The sequence below is a fragment of the Moschus berezovskii genome, chromosome 24, assembly GCF_049115385.1.
Source record: "Moschus berezovskii isolate FMDL1 chromosome 24, NW_MosBer_1.0, whole genome shotgun sequence".
NCBI lineage: Eukaryota > Metazoa > Chordata > Mammalia > Artiodactyla > Moschidae > Moschus > Moschus berezovskii.
Genome location: NC_142483.1, coordinates 55,269,289 through 55,288,896, shown reverse-complemented (window position 1 = coordinate 55,288,896; position 19,608 = coordinate 55,269,289). Strand labels below are relative to the sequence as shown.

Below are 19,608 nucleotides of genomic sequence, written 5' to 3'. Positions count from 1 at the left end.
CAATTCTTACACCCAGAATAAATTCCAAATGAACCCATGATTTACACATGATAATTAAACTATAAATTCACTGGAAGAAAACTGAAGAATGTGTTCTTAATTTTGAAAGAGAAAAGCTCTTTCAAAACACAATGCAAGTCCAAACCCCAAAAATGAAAATGTTCGTAAATTTGACAACAAAAACATTCTACATAGCAAAAGAATGTATTCAAAGTCCAAATACAAATTACCTACTAGGGGAAAATACCTAGTACAAATGACAGGCAAAGGACAGATAGACTTAACACATACGCATATACTGCAAATCAAGAAGAAAAGACCAATTCAACAGAGAAATGGGTGAAGGATATAAATAGGCAGTCTACATAGAAGAAACACAAGTGGCCTGTAAACCCCTGAAAATATACTCAGTTCTAGTCATGATTTTAGAAGGGAAAATGAAAATCACGAGGGTCCATTTTTTTTATCTGTGAGACTACCAAAAACTCAATGTTGGTGAGAGCTATGGTTAGTGAAAGGGGGAAGAAATATCCTTAAACACAACGGATGGAAGTGCAAATCAGGACAACTTCTGAGGAAGACAATTTAGTAATGAGTATGAAAATTTAGAATACGCATTCTCCATGACCCAGTACTTCCACCGATATAAAGCCAGAGACATACACCCCTAGAGACACAGAAGATGAGTGTCTAAAGATGTTTATTACAGCATCATGTACTACAACCACAATCAAATTAAGCCTCCATCAGTGAAGGGCTTAAAGCTCTGACATCCACCCCTCAGAACAGCATCTGGCCATCCTAACAAGAGTGTAGTAGATGCAGAGATCCAGCAGGGGAAAATCTCCAAGATACATTAGTAAATGAGAAGAGCAAAATGAAGAACAGTGTGCATGATAGGATCCATTTGTATAAAACAATCTGAGGTTTTAACATCTGAGAGCTACAGATCCAAACACACACATACTAACACTCACCTAAATTCAAAGACTGATTCAGCCAAGAACAGTCACCTCCAATGAACGAAGGAGGAAAGACACGTCCTTTATAGCTTATCCCCTTCTGCTCTATTTTACAAAAAGTAAAACCATACATTGAAAAAGAAAATAACTTCATACTGCCCTGCCTAGGTATTTATAAAATACTGATGAAACGCCCAAAATGCCTATGGTGATTCCTAGAGAATAAAGGAGGCCAGAGAGAGAAAAGCTTTAAAAGTGGGGCCCTACCGTATATCCAGACAAAACCATAATTCAAAAAGACACATGCACCCCAGTGTTCACAGCAGTGCTATTCACAGCAGCCAAGATATGGAAGCAACACAAGTGTCCATGAACAGACAAATGGATGAAGAACATGTGGAATTGTGTGTGTGTGTGCACGCAGGAATATGACTCAGTCATAAAAAAGAATGAAACGACGCCTTTGGCAGCGGCATGGGTGGAACCAGAGACGATCATACTAAGTGAAGCAAGGCAGACAGAGAAATACCATATGTATCACAGAGGTGGAACGTAAAATATGACATAAACGAACCTATCTACAGAACAGATTCACAGACAGAAGGGACTGGCCCTGCAGTTGCCACGGGGTAGGGAGTGGGAGAGGGAAGGGTGGGGAGTTTGAGATGAGTAGATGCGAACTATTACATATCGGATGGCTAAACAAAAGCTGTCCTACTGTATAGCCCAGGGAACTATATTCAACATCCTGTGATAAACCACAATGGGAAAGAATATGGAAAAGAATGCATATATAATTGAATCACTTTGCTGCAGAGCAGAAATTAACACAACGTTGTAAATCGACTATCCTTCAGTAAAATACGTTTTTTAAAAGAGAAGAAGCCCTCCTTATGGTGACCCAGACCCCAGTGGAGGCAGGTCTAAAGGCGCATTACAGTGAGTGCCACTGCAGTACGCAAGTCAAGGAGAAGAAAGAAACAAATGAATAAATCATTGTGAAGAAATCATTTCAGGTTGTATTTGGAGGCAGAACGAGACATTTCCACGAGCAGACAGGTTACAAGAAATGGAATCCTGAAAAGGGTTAAGTATGCGTGGAATACAGAAAAAGACTGCAACTGAATAGCATAACTAAGTTTGAACTAATGATATAAAAGGGGTAGCCCTTTGAATAGTAATTTTAACAAATATCTGCCCTGAATAAATTCATCGGGCAATTGTTTTTTATACATTTTAATTGAAATATAGTTGACTTACAATATTGTATTCATTTCAGGTATACAGCAAAGTGATTTTTTTTTCAGATTGTATTCCATTTGGGTTATGACAAGACACTGAATTCCCTGTGCTACACAGTAAATCCTTGCTGTTCATCTGCTTTATATGTATGTTTATATCTCTTAATCCCATACTTCTAATATATCCCTTCCCCTCTCCCCTTCAGTATCCCCAAGTTTGTTTTCCAAGTCCGTTTGTTTCTGTTTTGTACATATATTCACTTGTGTTATTTCTCAGATTCTACATATAACCAATATCCGGTTTCCCAGGTGGCACTAGTGGTAAAGAACCCACCTGCCAATGCAGGAGACCTAAGAAATGTTGGTTTAATCCCTGCATCGGGGAAGACCCCATGGAGGGCACCCACTCCGGTATTATTGCCTGGAGCATCCCATGGACAGAGAAGCCTGGCGGGTACAGTCCCTGGGGTTGCAAAGAGTCAGACACGACTGAAGGGACAGCATGCACGCATAAGCAATATCAGATGGTTTACTTTCTCTGACTTATTTTCTGTGTTTAATGATAGGAGATTCTCTGAATAATCGGTGAGAATGCCTACCTCCTACCTCCTACACCCTGCACATCTGATCCAAGATCTCAGACTGAATCCTGAAGAGAAACTAAGTCCCACTTGGATGCCAAAGCACCCGAGAACACGCTGACACATGTAGAGGCAGAAGCGCCTCAACAATCTGGGGTCTCATCTTATTCAAGGATCTGCAACAACGAGTCTTCGTGAACAGTAAACCGGACTCCTCTGCTGCCACAATGAAAGCACCTGCTCAAGTTCTCTGCAGACCAACGACCAGCTGCCTAAACGGACAACTCAGAAAGCTCTAGAAGTGTCTTTGCAGAATCAGCTCCCATCAAGTGTATGCCTGCCCCCTCACTCTACCTATAAGCAAATCCTCCCACTTGTCTCTCGGCTTTAAACGTAAATGTCACGGGACAAGCATGAATTCTTAATGGTGGTGAACTTTAAAGATAATATGGAAAACAGCTCCCCAAAGATGCCAATCCTGGGCTGAAGGGGAGCCATCCTAGCTGGGGCAACCTGCCCCCAGTATCCCCCCATTTCTGCAGTTACTTACCTTCGAATTCGTCTCCATGTGGTATTTGGCACAAGCTCGAAGCTGAGTCACCCAGAATTGTTTCTCTTTTGCATCAGCAGCTGAAATAGAGAAACAAAGGCTTGTAGCAATTGAGCCAAAACACATCCAACCTGTTTCTACACACACACCTGAGGGCTTGGGGGCCTGGAGATGAAGGCAAGCAAGGCAAACCCAGATTGTACTCACGCCAAACAGCAGACACCAAGTCTTAACCAAAAATCTCCCCTCTTCTCTTTTTAAAGAAATTTCTACAGTTCTATTGAGAAACTTAAAGACATTTTCAGAATTTCATTTTCCTGGATGGAATTCATTGAGCCTATACAGATCAATTTCTCCAAAAGGAATCAGTACACTACTCTGGGAGTTGCTGATGGACAGGGAAGCCTGGCATGCTGAAGTCCATGGGGTCTCTAACAGTCAGACACAACTGAGCAAATTGAACTGAGTTGAATCAGTACACCTATATTATTTTTACAAAAATTTCTAAGATGGTCCAGTGGCTAAGACCGCAGGCTCCCAATGCAGGGGGCTGGGGTTCGATCGCTGGTCAGGGAACTAGATCCCCCAGGCCACAACTAAGACCCAACACAGTTACATAAACAAATAGATATGTTTAAATTTCTAACAGATTTTTAAACAGCTTTATTGAGACAGAATTTACATACGTAAAATTCACCTGTTTTTAGTATGGAGTGATTTTGAGTATTAATATATTTACAGACTAGTACAACTGTGACCATAATCTTGGTTTAAAATACTTTCAGGATCCCTCAAAGAATCCTGTTCCCATCATCAGTCTCTCCCCATTTCTCTCCTCTCACCCCCTCTCCCATCCCTAGGAAACTGCTAATCTGCTTTCTGTCTCAGAGATCTGCCTATTCTAGACATTCCATACGAATGGCATCATGCATATGTGGTTTTTTGTGACTGCCTTACTTTACTGAGCTTAACAGTTTTTGAGGTTCATCCACACTGGAGCATTTCTATTACCCTAACACATTTTTGTAAATGTCTCTTTTCAACTAATAAACACCAAACTCAGAAATTTCAAGCAGAAGAAAAATGAAAAAAATTTCTTGTCATTCGAAGAGGGTAAGAGGTGGAATTTGCTTTTTGGTGGGGCATGTCTAAGTGGCTGCAAAGATACCCTGTTAAAACATCTTAACTTGGGACTTCCCAGGTGGTCCAGTGGCTAAGATTCTGTGCTGGCAATGCAGGGGGCCCAAATTCAATACCTGGGTCAGGGGACTAGATCCCACATGCCACAGCTAAGACCTGGCACAGTCAAATAATAATAAAAAAAAAAACCTTAACCCATACATCTATGGTCAAATAATCTATGACAAAGAAGGCAAGCCTACATTAAAGTTGGAAAGAGTTTCTTCAACAAATGGTGTTGGGAAAACCGGACAATTACATGTAAAAAAATGAAATTAGACCATTCTTTTAACACCATACACAAAAAAGCTCAAAATGGATTAAAGACCTAAATGGGAGACTGGAGATGATAAAACTTCTAGAGGAAAACATAAGCAGAACACTCTCTGATACAAATTGCAGCAAGACCTTTTTCCTCCCAGAATAATGGAAATACAAACAAAAATTAATGGGACTTAGGTAAACTCAAAAGGTTTTGCACAGTAAAGGAAACAATAAACAAAATGAAAAGTGGGTATGTGAGGGTGCTCAGTCACCCAGTCATGTCTCTTTCCGACCCATGGACTGTAGCCCACCAGGCTCCTCTGTCTGTGGGATTTTCCAGACAAGAATACTGGAGTGGGTTGCCACTTCCTACTCCAGGAGATCTTTCTGACCCAGGAATCGAACCTGCTTCTCTTGCGCCTCCTACACTGGCAGGTGGATTTACCACTGAGCCACTTGGGAAGCCCAAAAATGAAAAGACAACCCCCCAACACACACACACAAAAAAAAAACACCTCGCTTCATTACATAGCAGGGTACCTAATATAGTCCCAGGACAGGTGCTTAATTAAGGAAGGCTTCCCTGAAGAAATAACCCCCAAAGTCCCTCTTAAACCACGTTAATAATGTATCCTGAAATGCTTAAGAACAATTTGGCCATTGTTTAACCTACTGTGCAAAGGTATTTTCTGCTTCTTTCAAAAGCAGCAGAGAAGACCAAACATGATTGCTTTCAATCCTGCCACCACATGTGGCTAATAGGAAGACCAGAGGACAGTGTTTCAGGGCCCTTCTGTTACCTACTGAGGTGGTACTATGGGGTTATCGGCCTTTACAAGATAAGCAATTAGCTGAAGTATCATTTTAATATGTGTTCTCAAGGGTTACTATGATCAGACAGAATAAAGTACCAAATGCTGCCTCAGAGACCCTCAATTGTCCCCTAAACAGACTTCTAAGGACAAGTCAACTGCATTGTCACAATCTTCCTTCTACAGCCTCCTCTCTCCGATACACAAACTCATTTTCTTAAGAGGCCACGGATACATAACAGGGTCTCATAAAATCCAAATTAATTTAATTGCATAACTCACTGCATACATACTTTAAAAGAATACTGCATAAATGTTGAAAACATTTTCTATGCAGAAAACAGAACAATTCCCCTGTAAGTGTGTACTTTCTACAAAAATGAACCTCAGTGCCATTTGTCAGTAAAACCCAACTTCAGCTTCAGGTAAAGAAATCTGGAAGTGTAGACCCAGTGAACTTCAACTCCAAAGAAAAAAGGATTTTTGCAAAAACTAGAGTCATTTTCCTCTGGAACACTGCTGGCTTGTGGCAGTACCCAAAGGTTCTGCCCCAAAAACATTCCTCAAAGCTGTGCATCTATTAACATCAAGATTCATCTCTACGTGTAGCGAGATGTGAAATGAGAAAATCGATGCCCAGATCCTTGGGGGATGGACTAAGGACCAGCCAGAAAGCAGCAGAAATGTACCCTGCATTTGCTGTAGTAGGTTTTAAGTTTAAGCTATATCCTGCAACTTTGCTGTAATCATTGATTAGCTCTAGTAGTTTTCTGGTAGAGTCTTTAGGGTTTTCTGTGTAGAGGGAATGCAACTAGTGGGAATGCAAACTAGTACAGTCACTATGGAGAACAGTGTGGAGATTCCTCAGAAAACTGGAAATAGAACTGCCATATGATCCAGCGATTGCACTCCTGGGCATACACACCGAGGAAACCAGAATTGAAAGAGACACATGTACTCCAATGTTCATTGCAGCACTGTTTATAATAGCCAGGACATGGAAGCAACCTAGATGTCCATCTGCAGATGAATGGATAAGAAAGCTTTGGTACATATACACAATGGAGTATTTCTCAGCCATCAAAAAGAATGCATTTGAATCAGTTTTAATGAGGTGGATGAAATTGGAGCCAATTATACAGAGTGAAGTAAGCCAGAAAGAAGAACATCAATACCGTATATTAACGCATATATATGGAATTTAGAAAAATGGTAACCTGAACCCTGTATAAGAGACTGCAAAAGAGACATAGGCATTTAGAACAGTCTTTGGGACTCTGTGGGAGAGGGTGAAGGTGGAATGATTGGAGAGAATGGAATTGTAGCATGTATATTATCATAAGTGACCAGTCCAGGTTCGACGCATAAATTTTCCTCTGTTCAAAAAAAAAAAAAAAGTTTAAGCTAAATTTAGCCTTTATGATTAGTTCATGTAGATAATAAAACTTTGGTATTTGCTATTAAAACTGTCCAAAAAAATAACTGGGGGCTTGATAATCTACAGAATAACAGATAAAAGGCAAAAAGATATCTCCATTGGCAAACTGGTTAGACTGTTCTTCTGTATGGGGCTGTGTCATTTTTATAAACCCTGACAGCCCTGGGTTGGGGGGAGGGAATGCCATTAAGTTTTTCACCTGCTATTGTTTCTGCTCTGACAATTTATTAAGCAATAAACAGCAAAGCGAAACCAAGGACCATATAAATGTGGGACATGCACTGCATAAATCTCCAAAGAAAACATGACTCTTCTCATGGTTCCCCAAAACTGAAAAACTTTCTTCAACTAAAGGCATATTTATTTCATAAGTTTTGGGGATTATTTTTATAGATCCTGAGATATGACTTGTTTACAGATAACAAAGGAACCTCAGGGAATTCTCTGGTGGTCCAGTGAATAGGACGCTGAGCTTTCACTGCCAAGGGCCTGGGTTCAATTCCTAGTCGGGGAACTAATACCCTACAAGCCTCGCAGTTTGATCAAAAGTTGTTGTTCAGTTGCTAAGTCATGTCCAACTCATTGCAGCAACCCACGGACTACAGCAACCCACAGACTACAGCAACCCACAGACTGCAGCACACCAGGCTTCCCTGCCCTTCACTATATCCCGGAGTTTGCTCAAATTCATGTCCATCAAGTCAGTGATACTATCTAATCATCTCATCCTCTGTCACTCGCTTCTCCTCCTGCCCTCAATCTTTCCCAGCATCAGAGTCTTTTCCAATCAGTCAGCTCTTCACATCAGGTGGCCAAAGTATTGGAGCTTCAGCATCAGTCCTTCCAACAAATATTCAGGACTGATTTCCTTTAGGATTGACTGGTGTGATCTCCCTGCTGTCGAAGAGTCTCTCCAGTCAAAAGTAAATAAAGTACGAATATAATAAAGGAACCGCAGCTTAGCCTACCCCTTGGTAACAAAGCCTGGAGGAAAGTCAGCAAACACTGGGCTCTGAGCTGGGGAATCAAATCCCTCAGTCTGGTTTTGCAAAGGCCGGCCCACCACTGTCAGCCCCCGGGTCAAGCACAAAGAATGAGGGGCCCTTGCTTTGTACTCAGCCTTCCCTTAAATAAATATGTTAAAAGTCATGGGCTTCCCCAATGGCTCTCCGGTTAAGAATCTACCTGCAATGCAGGAGACGTGGGTTTGATCCCTGGGTCAGGAAGATCCTCTGGAGGAAGAAATGGCAACCCACTCCAGTATTCTTGCCCAGGAAATTCCATGGACAGAGGAGCCTAGCGGGCTATACAGTCCATGAGGTTGCAAAAAAGTCAGACATGACCGAATGGCTGAGCACACACAAGAGGTGTGATTACCAACCGCCTCCCAGCACTTAATACACACGTCTCTCCTCAGACCTTAACAACACGGACTGTCTGTGTGTGCGCACATGGGAGCAAACGTGCATCTGGGGTCAGTTTTGTTATTCCGTGAGAAGACGACTCTTGTTCCAGCAATGCACCTGTCACAGAATGCTGGCAGAATGGTCGAGCAATCAAATCACATCACTGCAGACAAGTGTGCCCATCTGAAAATCTGTGCAGTGGATATGCCTTGGTGAGGGTGGTGGCTAGTTCTCCCGTGTGTGTGCGTGTGCTCAGTCGCTTCAGTCGTGTCTGACACTGCAACTCCAAGGACTGTAGCCCACCAGGCTCCTCTGCCCATGGGATTCTCCAGGCAATACTGGAATGGGTTGCCATGCCCTCCTCCAGGGGATCTTTCCAACCCAGGAATCAAACCCATGCCTCCTGCATCTCCTGTGCCGCAGGCAAATTCTTTACTGCTGAGCACTGGGGAAGCCCCAGTTAGTACCTCCAGTTGCGGCCAAATGCTGGGCTCCTAGCTTTCGAGAAGCAAAGAGAAGGGGAGACAGTAGACAACAGGAAATAACACCAGTTGGCTTCTCACCAGGCTCTAGGGCCACAGAGGGTTAAATAAAGTACAAGCAGGGCAAACTCTCCGGCAGCCCAGTGGTTACGACCCAGCATCACCACTGCTAAGGGCCTGGGTTCAATCCCTGGGCGGGTAACTAACATCCTACGAGTTGCTTGATGCCGCCCTCGAAATAAAGTACAAGTGAAGGGGCCTTTACTAACAGCTGGTTCTAGAGAAACACTGAGTGGAGGGCCCCATGACCCTTTTCTAAAAAAAATAAATAAAAAATTTGCTATTTTGTTTTTAATTTTTTTAAGGTTGTTTTTTTTTTTGATGGGGACCATTTTTAGTCTTTATTGAATGCGTTACCATACTGCTTCTGTTTCATGTTTTGTCTTTTTGGCTGTAAGGCCTGAGGGATCCCAGCTTCCCCAGCCAGGGATCAAAACCGCACCACCTGCATTGCAAGGCAAAGTCTTAGCCACTGGACCACCAGGAAGGTCCCCACCATGATCCCTAAAAGACTTGTTTGGACTTCCCTGGCAATCCACTGGCTAAGCCACCATGCTTCCACTGCAGGGGCACGGGTTCCATCATTGGTCCTGGAAGATCCCACATGTCATGCAGTGCAGCCACAAAAAAAAAGAAAGGGGGGAAAAGGCTTACTTTATCTTTAGAGCACAGCCTCATGGGCACTGAACAGTCACCAAATAAGGTGCGAGCAAATACATACTGAGCTAATATGAAAAATCCACTGAAGTCCTAAGAGTCAGCCAGCTTTGCGATCACTCACCTTGCATTTGTCCTTAATTCCTTGGTTAATGAGGACAAATACTTCCTAATCTTAGCTCCTCTCCCCACCTCAAGAGGAGGAGAGGCAGTATTTGTCACCAGAGTCCTCAAATATGGCAAACTGTTAAAGGTGATTTTTAAAAAATTGAAAAACCAGAGTGCCATCATCACGTTAACTGTGAACCCAAGAGGCCCGTCTGCAAAGTTCCCGGGAGGTGAGCATACCTCTCAGTTTGTACATCTCCCCGTTGGCAGCGTACACGACCAGCATGTGGGGCGCTTCGTCGCTCAGGGACACGATGGCGCCGGAAAGAGACAGGGCTCCTCGAGGCTTCTGGTGCTTGCTCTGCTCATTCACAAAATACTGCAGGATGCCAGCCTCGAAATCCAGCACAAAGTACCTGGGCGGAGAGATCACAGGGCGTCGGTTTTCTCTCCGAGCAAAGAAGAGGAGGAACAGAATCCTTATGCTGACATCAAGGGTCCCAATCCAGAATGCTGGGAGCTAAAAGTCCCTGCCAGACACCCACAGAAGCCACCCCTGGGTAGCAAGAGAGAATCCGATGCTTAAAGTCAGAATGGAGCTCGTCGTGGCTCCTGAACAAAGGCCAGGCCCATTCGGGATATGGTGCGATGCCCACAGACACACATGAGCCTCAGGATGGTAAAGAAGAGCAAGGTGCTGGGACACAGAATCTGGTAACAGGTTCGATGTGTCTTCACAGGAACACCTGAAATTCACACCCTGGAAGTAGCAAGCCAGGCTGGACTCCAGGGCAGCCTGGGCGCTGTATGGGGCCTGAGCCCCAGGGCTGGTCCAACCAGGAACTAGAGGTGCTCCCAGAGCTCTAACCTCCAGCGGGTCCTTCTGCAGAACACTTTTCACACAACAGGGCAACAATTCCCTCCGCTCTGGGAGGCCACAATGCCACTGGAGTCTATATCCAGGGGAAAAACAGAGGAACTGCCAGTTGTCTGAATTGCTCAAACAAATCTTGGGAGCTGAGTACCTGGCCTATCGACACTCACAATCTATCAGCAGAAAGTAGTCCAGACAACTTGCCCTTCTCCACAAGCCGTCTTCATCAGAGACCCACACTCCCCCCTGGAACCCAGAGGCTCAGCATAGCCCCTGCTGCCTTTCCCTGCCTCCCACTGACTGCCCCACCCACGCTGGCTCCCCCAGCTGCCTCCCACCACAGGGCTTTTGCTCATGCTGTTTCCCCAACTGGAGCAGTTATTCAAAACAATACTGAAACTCTCTGTGCAACTGGGTCTCACATCAGCATCCCACTGCACCATCAGTGGGTTTGTCTCATTAAAGAAAAGTCCAGACGCTATCTGACCCGCAGGCACACCCAAGCCACGGAACCAGTCTCAATACAAATCACGGTGCAATTAAGGAAGGACAAAAGTTAGTCCTTCATTAGCTTGAAAATACTTGCCATTCCTGTGTCTAGAACAGGGTTCCTTCCCCTATTTATACTGCACGGTAATTTCAGGAACAACTCAAGTGCCACCAACTTGAGAAAGCTTCTCCTGACCAGGTCAAATCCCCTCACAAGTTCTCACCCGGAACTTGCCCCTCATGGCCTTGGCCCCCACGGGAATCTACATTCACAGGATCATCCAATTTAATGTCCAGTTTCGGCCCCTCCCCTGACTCTACCCTATCCAGAGACAGACAGTGCCTGACACCTCGCTGATACTCATCATTATTCAGTGAATGAGTGAAGGGGGAAAACTACCAGATGCTAGTTTTCAATCCATGCACCTAAGCAGCTGGGTCACCACTGTGAACTCGCACAGGCATTCGAAAATATGTCCCATATTTGAGGGTTATACAGTGATGCTCGCAAGCCAGATCCCAAGCACACAAGACAATTCAGCCAGTTGGGAATCTACAGGCACACGCAGTCCATCAACATGTAACTGCGGTTCTTAACACGGAAACGTACTGTTCTTCTACGTTGATTACTTTTTCAAATGGCAACTGAGTTGTTAGGACAGAAATGTACATGAAGCTGTTTGCAGATGACTGCTTTAATAAATGAAACCGCAGGGCATTTTCTTAACCTCTAAGCACCATAAACCAAGAAAATTTACAAACTTCTACCCTGATTCTCACAGTATCCAACAGACAGCCACCATTATCCCTCATTTTTCAGGTGCTGGGACCCAAAGAAACTGCAAACCCAAGTCCTGCGTGTCTGTGTCCACATCCACACCTGGTTCAGCCCAGCTCGCAAACTCTCTGTTGAGCCTCCCACAAGCCCTCCTTCACCGCCTGCTCCGGGCCACCTCTCCTTACCCGGCTTAGGTGCTTCACTCTCCAAACCTTCCTGCGAGACAGCGAGGCCAGCCGAAAGTCCCCCTGCCTGCCTGCAGAGGCGTGACCGCATCCCCAGCCCCACAGGGCAGGTGTACGCGAAAACCCAGCTCTCACCCTCCAGAATGCCAGTTCCTCCAAGAAATCTTCCACTTTTAATTATTTGTAACATTCCAAATGTCCTGGCCAAGACTACCCTTTTTACCTCTCTCCTCCCCTCCGATCTCTTTTGGGTCACAATAATAAGACTATACTTCTGGTCTCCATCACCACTGTGGATAAATCGAGATACAAAGATGCCTTCATGGGCTAGGACTCTTCAAAGCGTGGTCCCGGGCCCAGCAGGAGTATCAAGCTCATCTGGAAGCTTGGGCCCCATCCAAGGCCGGCTGGATCAGAAGAAACACTGGGGAAGGGGTCAAGGAGGCTTCCAGTGACTGATACAGCTCAAGTTTGAGAAGCACAGGCCTAAACTAACAGCTCATCACCGAATCCCTGTCCACTTCTTCCAACAGACATGAGATGAGAGGACTGAATATATCTCCCAGTTTTCTTCGTTGGGATGTGTGGCCATGTGAGCAAAAGTAAAACACAGGACAGGCACCCAACACACAGACAGACAGACACTCACAAAGGTTGGGATGGAGACATCCTGTGGGGCCACTTAGGATCCACAATGAGTGTGGCAAAGACCCCCAGAGAAAGTAGCCTGGGCCCCTGAATCACCACCTGGAGGAGAGCCACCTGCTAAAAAAAACACCCTTTATCATTTCTACAAGGATGAGAAAGAGGCTTCTGCTTATCTCATGCTTCAGATCTATGATGGCAGGCAGCCTGGCAAATCCACCAAAAATCTTTTCAAAATGTCTATTTTCATGTCCTTCTACTCTTCCTCTCTGTGATGTTGAAGGAAAGTTACATGGCTCAAAATAACCTGGAGTTAAAACTCCCCTCTGGGTCCTCCCCACAATTCTATGCAAAACAAAGAACTCTCTCACCGGAAGGGAAAAAAATGGACAGCCGGTCCAGCCTCTGGCCAAGCTCCAGAATTCCTTGCCCCAGCCGTTTAAGAGAAAACAACTCCAAACAACCTTGGAGAAGAACAGGCCCCCTTAAGACAGTAGCTTTCCACATACATGCCTGTACACACTTACTCTTTTCCTGGCTCAGCGCAGCGGCTCACTAGTCTGACTGCCGCCCCTCCTCGCCTCATTGAAGGTGATCTGTTCCTGTGAATTGCCACTCGGTCTTTCTCCAAACCTCGCCTTCTCTAACTCCCTTACCCTACAGATGTGAAAACCAAATTCTATCCATGGGAGAGGAGTTGTGGTGATTCCTGAGCCACCAGGGGTCACGTTATTCAAATGCTGACCCTGCCTTCTCTTTAGGAGTCAGTGGTTTCAACGTGACCTGTATTTCCTGTCACAGTGACTGCAAGTACGCAGACACAGCTCCCGGCAGGTCAGAGCGTTAAGAGCAATAATCTGCACAAGTGCAGGGAAAGAACCTCGTCTCCGACTACAGCATTTTGTGTCTCCACCCCACTGCATCCCCCCAAACCACCCTGGCAGAAGTGCAGTGTTCCCCATCTACAAACACGCCCCCTTTACACAGAGGAAAGCAGAAAAGGCAGCAGACAACCTCAACGGGCTTCAAGGAAAAGGCGTAAGCCAAGTTGCCCTCCACACCCTGACCCTCCCCATCCACCCTGTGCCCTTGCTGGAATGGAGACAGAACCAACACCTCTTCCCCTTCTGCTCCATCTGCTCACCACCTAGGCCCCGTCATCCTTTCCAGCTCCCAGAGGCAGCTTCATAAATTCATCTCGTTCACACCAACCATACATTTGCAAAAGACATTACTAAGAAACTGGTACCAAAAAATGAATTCTGGTTTTGTTTTTTTCCCTCAATCAGGGTGACAGAATAACCCAATGAGCACACATTATGCTGGCTATGGGACCACATGAATGACTTTTCACATTACCTATTTCAAAATAACATCTTAATTCTAACCCCCCGCCTCAGACCCAAAAACACACACACACACATTCCCACTGCTTCCTAAAATAGTTTCAATGAAAATACAGGTTTGAATCAGGAGCACTAAAAAAGGTTATCAATAATTTACTTTTTTCTAAAGACAGTTAAAAATTCGATCCTATCTGAAAATAAATGATGGGAGAATATCCGATTAAAAATTGCAACAGACTAAACATAAATTGTTCTTCCAGGACCGCCTTTGAAAGTTCAGTTAGCAGCTGTCACATGTAGGTAGGAAATGCCCACGCAGCATTAAGAAACACATTGCCTGGGGGTCACGTCCCCTGGGAGGAAGGAAATTACATTTGGTTTCCCACAGGGTCAGGGCTCTGTCAGGGCTTGCTGCATCAGAAACTCACAGCTTTCATCCTAAATGGAAAAGTTAACGGCATTTCGGGACAAGGCTTCACCAAATCAAGTGCAAAGGACAGATAAACTCCTGAAACTTTCTTAAAGGCCTTTCCTTCTGGAGAAAGGAGTAAGAGGAACCTAATTCCTAGAGTGGGTTCTGTTCTAATTAGCATCTCCAGCTTCAGTTTGCATCTTGACTGATGAGCAGGTGAACCTAACTGTACATGAAAGGAACATACTTTAGGGGCTATGTTAACAAACCAGAGAGGGTGCGGGGGAGAAAGGAGAGAAAAAAGGGAGACAATCAAACCAACCTAGGAGACGAGCCATCAGTCCTGATCAGGCCAGCCTCGGAGTGGCAACCTTGCCCAGTTCCAAAGCTGGGACCCGCGGGGAGCCGCAGGCCCACTTCGAAAGGGCTGAGAACAAGCCACTGCTTCGGAAACAACACGTGAGCACGTGCTTGCACATAGGCACCTGCGTGCTCACAACACACACATTCATCCGTACGCACACAGTCACGCTCACTTGCGTGTGCGTACATGCAAAGCAGCGGCCCTTACGCATTGCTGCTTTCCAATCCTTGCATCAAGGAGAGGCATCTGTCAACACTTGTAGCCTTTAATTCCCACCCTCACCTGCGTTACAGACTTTCATGAAGGTTCAACTTCAGGATCTAAAAGCTGAAACTTCAGGATCTAAAAGCTGAAAATCTGACATTTTTAATTTGGGAAGGGGTAGGCACGCCGATTGCCATCAGCATCCAGTTAGCAGCAAAAAAAATAAAGGGAAAGGATTGGGGTAGGGGTGGTGGGAATGTGGGGGGGGTGCGGGGAGAAGCAGCTCATTAATGCCAAGAGGCAGAGATCACAAGCAAACTACAAGAGAATTACAAAGAGGAAAAATTGCAGTGAAAAAAAACTTTTGAAGAGGAACTTCGCCAGACAGACTGCTACTGGCAAAAAGCTAAACCATTTCATCTACACTTAAAAGTGAAAATTAAAACAAGAGAAAAGGGCTTGAGAAGGGATGTGATTGCCCAGCCCTTGAGCCTGAGCAGACACCTTTAACATCCAGGGTACTATTCCTAGAAGGGAGTAAGGACCCCTCCCATTCCGAGTGGGGCTCCGCCCTTCCTTCCACACAGGGCAGGAGGCCCACGACCCAGCTGGCACTGGGGTCCCAGCTGCTGGGATCTGACTCACCTTCCCAGGCCCTCTGTTTTGTTTCTACCTCCAACCCCACACTAATTATTGATCAAAAGAAGCTAGTCTCTAGCCCAAATATTCACACATCATGGTTCAGGAATACAGCTCAGTGACAAACTTCCACGGACCTCACCCAGACAGATTCTTTATATTCCAAAATCACTTTGTACTCTGAAAGGCGCCCCCTTGAAATCTTTCACAGAATCATAATTTCTGTAGAAATCTGCATACTCCAGGCCCTCTGTCTTCTGAGAAGCTCCTGCTCAGACTCCTGGAGCCCACCTGTGCCTTGTTCTGACCATGGCAACAGTGACCTTGTTCTTCAGCTAAACACCCTTCTCTGGGTTGAGTGGCTGACTGCTTGACTCTTCTACAGATGAAAATTTCAAGTGCGAAAGGTAAACAGCATGCTCCAGATCTTATAGAGAGGAAATTATGGCGCAGATTTTAATCAGGCAATCTAACAGTCAGGCCCATGGCTTGAAACCATTAAGATAGTGTGTGATTAAAATACCGTCTTCACTGCAAAGATGCAAGAACACAGGGTCGAAACTGACAGAAATATAAGAAAGAAAGAAAAAACAATCAGATTAGGAGACTTTTAGAATCCTTTTGCCCAGAGCTGGACAGATATGTAGAAACTGAATGGGAACATATAGATTCAAAACAATATATTCCCAAGTTTTATTTTAAATGTTACAAATAATTACATACACAAATGAAAATTACATACACATGCAAACTTTTAATATAAACTTCTTTTCAAATGTGCATGGAACATTTTGCAAAATGTTGGCTAAAACATCAAAAAGTAAAAATTTTATAGGGCCAATCTTTAGACCTCACAATAACATCTGACATGTTAAAGACTTGAAAAAAACTAGTAGTATTAGTTTTAATATTATATATATATATCATATAACTTAATATATTCATATTAGGAAAAATATGGGTGGGTATTTTTAAACTGTTAGCATGGGGAAGGCACCAAAACAGGAGAGGCAAAACCATAAAGAAAAGTACTTACACATATTTCTAAATTTTAAACAATCCCCAGTTAAAAATAAGCCATAAATAAAACAAAAGACAACCAATAAGGCAGAGTTTTAAAAACGAATATTTAACTGTCTTCTTGTAAAAACAATGTTCTTACAGTTTGGGTCAGCTGTTCCTTGCTTCTGAATCAGCAGAGAAGCTAGTTTAAAATGTGGATTCCTGACTCCCATCCCATAGAGAAGCGGAATCTTTGTGGCTGAGATCAGGAAATCAGGAATATGAATTTCAAAATTTCCCTAGCGTGTGTTAGCCTCTCAGTCGTGTCCAACTTTTTGGGCTTCCATGGACTATAAGCCTCCAGGCTCCTGTCTGTGGAACTCTCCAGGCAAGAATACTGGAGTGAGTAGCCATACCCTTCTCCAGGGGATCTTCCCCACCCAGGGGATCAAACCCAAGTCTCCTGCATTGCAGGTGAATTCTTTACCATCTTAGCCACCAAGGAAGCCCTAGATAAGTTGGAAAAAAACCAGTGCAAAATCTACTCAGGATAAAAACCTTAAGTTATTCACACCCTTTTTTTCCCCTGGTCTTTCAAGTTTTTCCTCCTAATCATTCATTCAGCAAACATCTGAGCACTATGGAACCATCCAACAAAGCGGAACGTATTGTTTAAATATGAGCTGACCTTATTTTATCTTTGTGTGGAAGAGCCGAAGCCCTGCTCCTAAATCACAACAACTCAGGCAGTAGGTATCTTGGCTGTCACTGCGGGAGTATTTTTGAGAAAGATTTAATGAAAAATTATGTCACCGGGAATGGAGTTTCTGCATAACTGAATCATCAACTAGCATCATGTTGGTTCACCTGGGCACAGCGGCCCCAGAGACCAGGCTGAGCGGCTGCTGCCTCGTGAACCACCTCACCCGACAAAGCACGACTGGTAAGTCAAAGTGAACTTTTAACACAAGATTGGATGTACTGCACTTGGATTTCATGTATGACGAGATTCCATCTGCCTTTGAAGACCAGGTCATTACATACCGGGAGCAAGAACAGACCTTTCTAACAAGGGTTAATACAGGCACCTTCTGAACTCCTATTCACTCAAGTCTCCAAGGCCATTGGCTAAGAACTCCAACCACGACTACTTTAAACTAAAATGTCAAGCCCCATCTTAATGCTCACAGTTCATTTTCATTCTTCCATCGACAACACAAGGAACTTACCTGGGAATCCGAGAGATGGGTGGAGTCTTAGAATCAACTTTCTGCTTTACACTAAAACCTTGAACACACACATCAAATCACACCGAAGAGAATACTGGCTAAGGCCCCGGGGGCAAAAGTGTGTGGGCAGCATGGTGCCCACCAGGATGAAAAGAGATGGAAAGCTGGCCTGAGGAGACCAGGGAAGCAGTTAGGATCAGAAGCAGGCCCCTAGGCTCAGCTTTTCTGCCCCTAAATATCCAACTGAATCTGCCTGGAGAAGGCAAGGCACCCCACTCCAGAATTCGTGCCTGGGAAATCCCATGGGCAGAGGAACCTGGTAGGCTACAGTCCATGGGGTCACATGAGTCAGACACAACTTAGTGACTAAACAATGCAAATCCAATGAAATCACACCCTAAAGTCCACTGTCCCTGGATCAAAGCATCCTTTACTTTTCCCTACAGGCTACATGGCATAGAGGAAAGAGGTGTGATCTGGCAGGAAGACGACTGATTCGACCTGTGGTTTTCAAACATTTGCTACATCGGAATCACCTGCAAGTCTGTTAAAAACACTGGGCCCCTCCCACAGACTCAGGAGGTCTGGGTGGAGCCAGAGAATTCCAGCAAGTTCCCAGGTGATGTTGATGCTGCAGGCGGGACCATGCTTTGAGAGCTACTGGACCTCACTTCCAGAGAAGGCAATGGCACCCCACTCCAGTACTCTTGCCTGGAAAATCCCATGGATGAAGAGCCTGGTAGGCTGCAGTCCATGGGGTCGCTAGAAGTCGGACACGACTGAAGCGACTTAGCAGCAGCAGCAGGTCCTCACTTCTGTGACCTTGGCCACGGCACTCATCCACTCAGAGCCCCGATTCCTGCATCTGCAAAGGCAGAAAGCTAGTGCATTCTCTTCTGACCTGTTGTTCCACCATCGCTGTGCCTCAAGGTCCGAGTGGGTATCAGACGAGAACTTCCAAGCGTCCACATCACATTTCCACATGCAGACAGTGAATCGGATCCCATGCTCATATTACACTGGGATCAGCGGTTTAGTTAATTGGTAACAAAGCCAACCAGATAGAACTTAAAACAAGAGCCAGTGCTTGCTCTTTTCTTGGAGGTGCGTGGCAATATGATTTGGCAAGGTTCTCACATGTGGTCAGTTGGACCACATTCTGTGATATGGATAAAGCACTGTGGATACATTTACTCATTCCCTGGTTAAAGAAAAGAGAATTTACATAAGCCCAGTATTCTTGCCTGGAGAATCCCAGGGACAAAGGAGCCTGGTGGGTTGCTGTCTATGGGATCGCACAGAGTCAGACACGACTGAAGTGACTTAGCAGCAGCAGCAGCTAAATTTTAAAGAATTTATGTTTGGTTCCAAAACTAAGTCTTATTTCCAAGAATTCACTCACTTCTTTTATATATATATAAATGAGTACCAAACTTGCTAGGCACTGTATGCTAAATGCTAAAAATACATAGGAGGGGACTTCCCTAGTGGTCCAGTGGTTAAGAATCTGCCTGCCAACGTGGGGAACACAGGTTCAATCCCTGGGCCCAGAAGATTTCACCTGTTGTGGGCCAACTAAGCCCCCTTGTGCCCCAACTACTGAAGCCCACACGCTTAGAACCCATGCTCTGCAACAAGGGAAGCCACCACAAGGAGAGGCCCACGGGCAGCAATGAAGACCCAGCGCAGCCAGAAATAAAT

At 44.8% G+C, this 19,608-nt stretch overlaps 1 protein-coding gene across 2 annotated transcripts in view; it reads right to left on the bottom strand.

Annotated features, from left to right (window-relative positions):
• OSBPL10 (oxysterol binding protein like 10) overlaps window positions 1-19,608 on the bottom strand; it is a 342,561-nt gene that overhangs the window by 236,422 nt on the left and 86,531 nt on the right. For both annotated transcript variants that reach the window (XM_055414753.2, XM_055414752.2), the window contains exons 2-3: window positions 9,981-10,156; window positions 3,335-3,414 (exon numbers count right to left, since the gene is read on the bottom strand). In XM_055414753.2, the coding sequence (XP_055270728.2) occupies window positions 3,335-3,414; window positions 9,981-10,156 (256 nt within the window). The remainder of the gene's footprint in view (window positions 1-3,334; window positions 3,415-9,980; window positions 10,157-19,608) is intronic.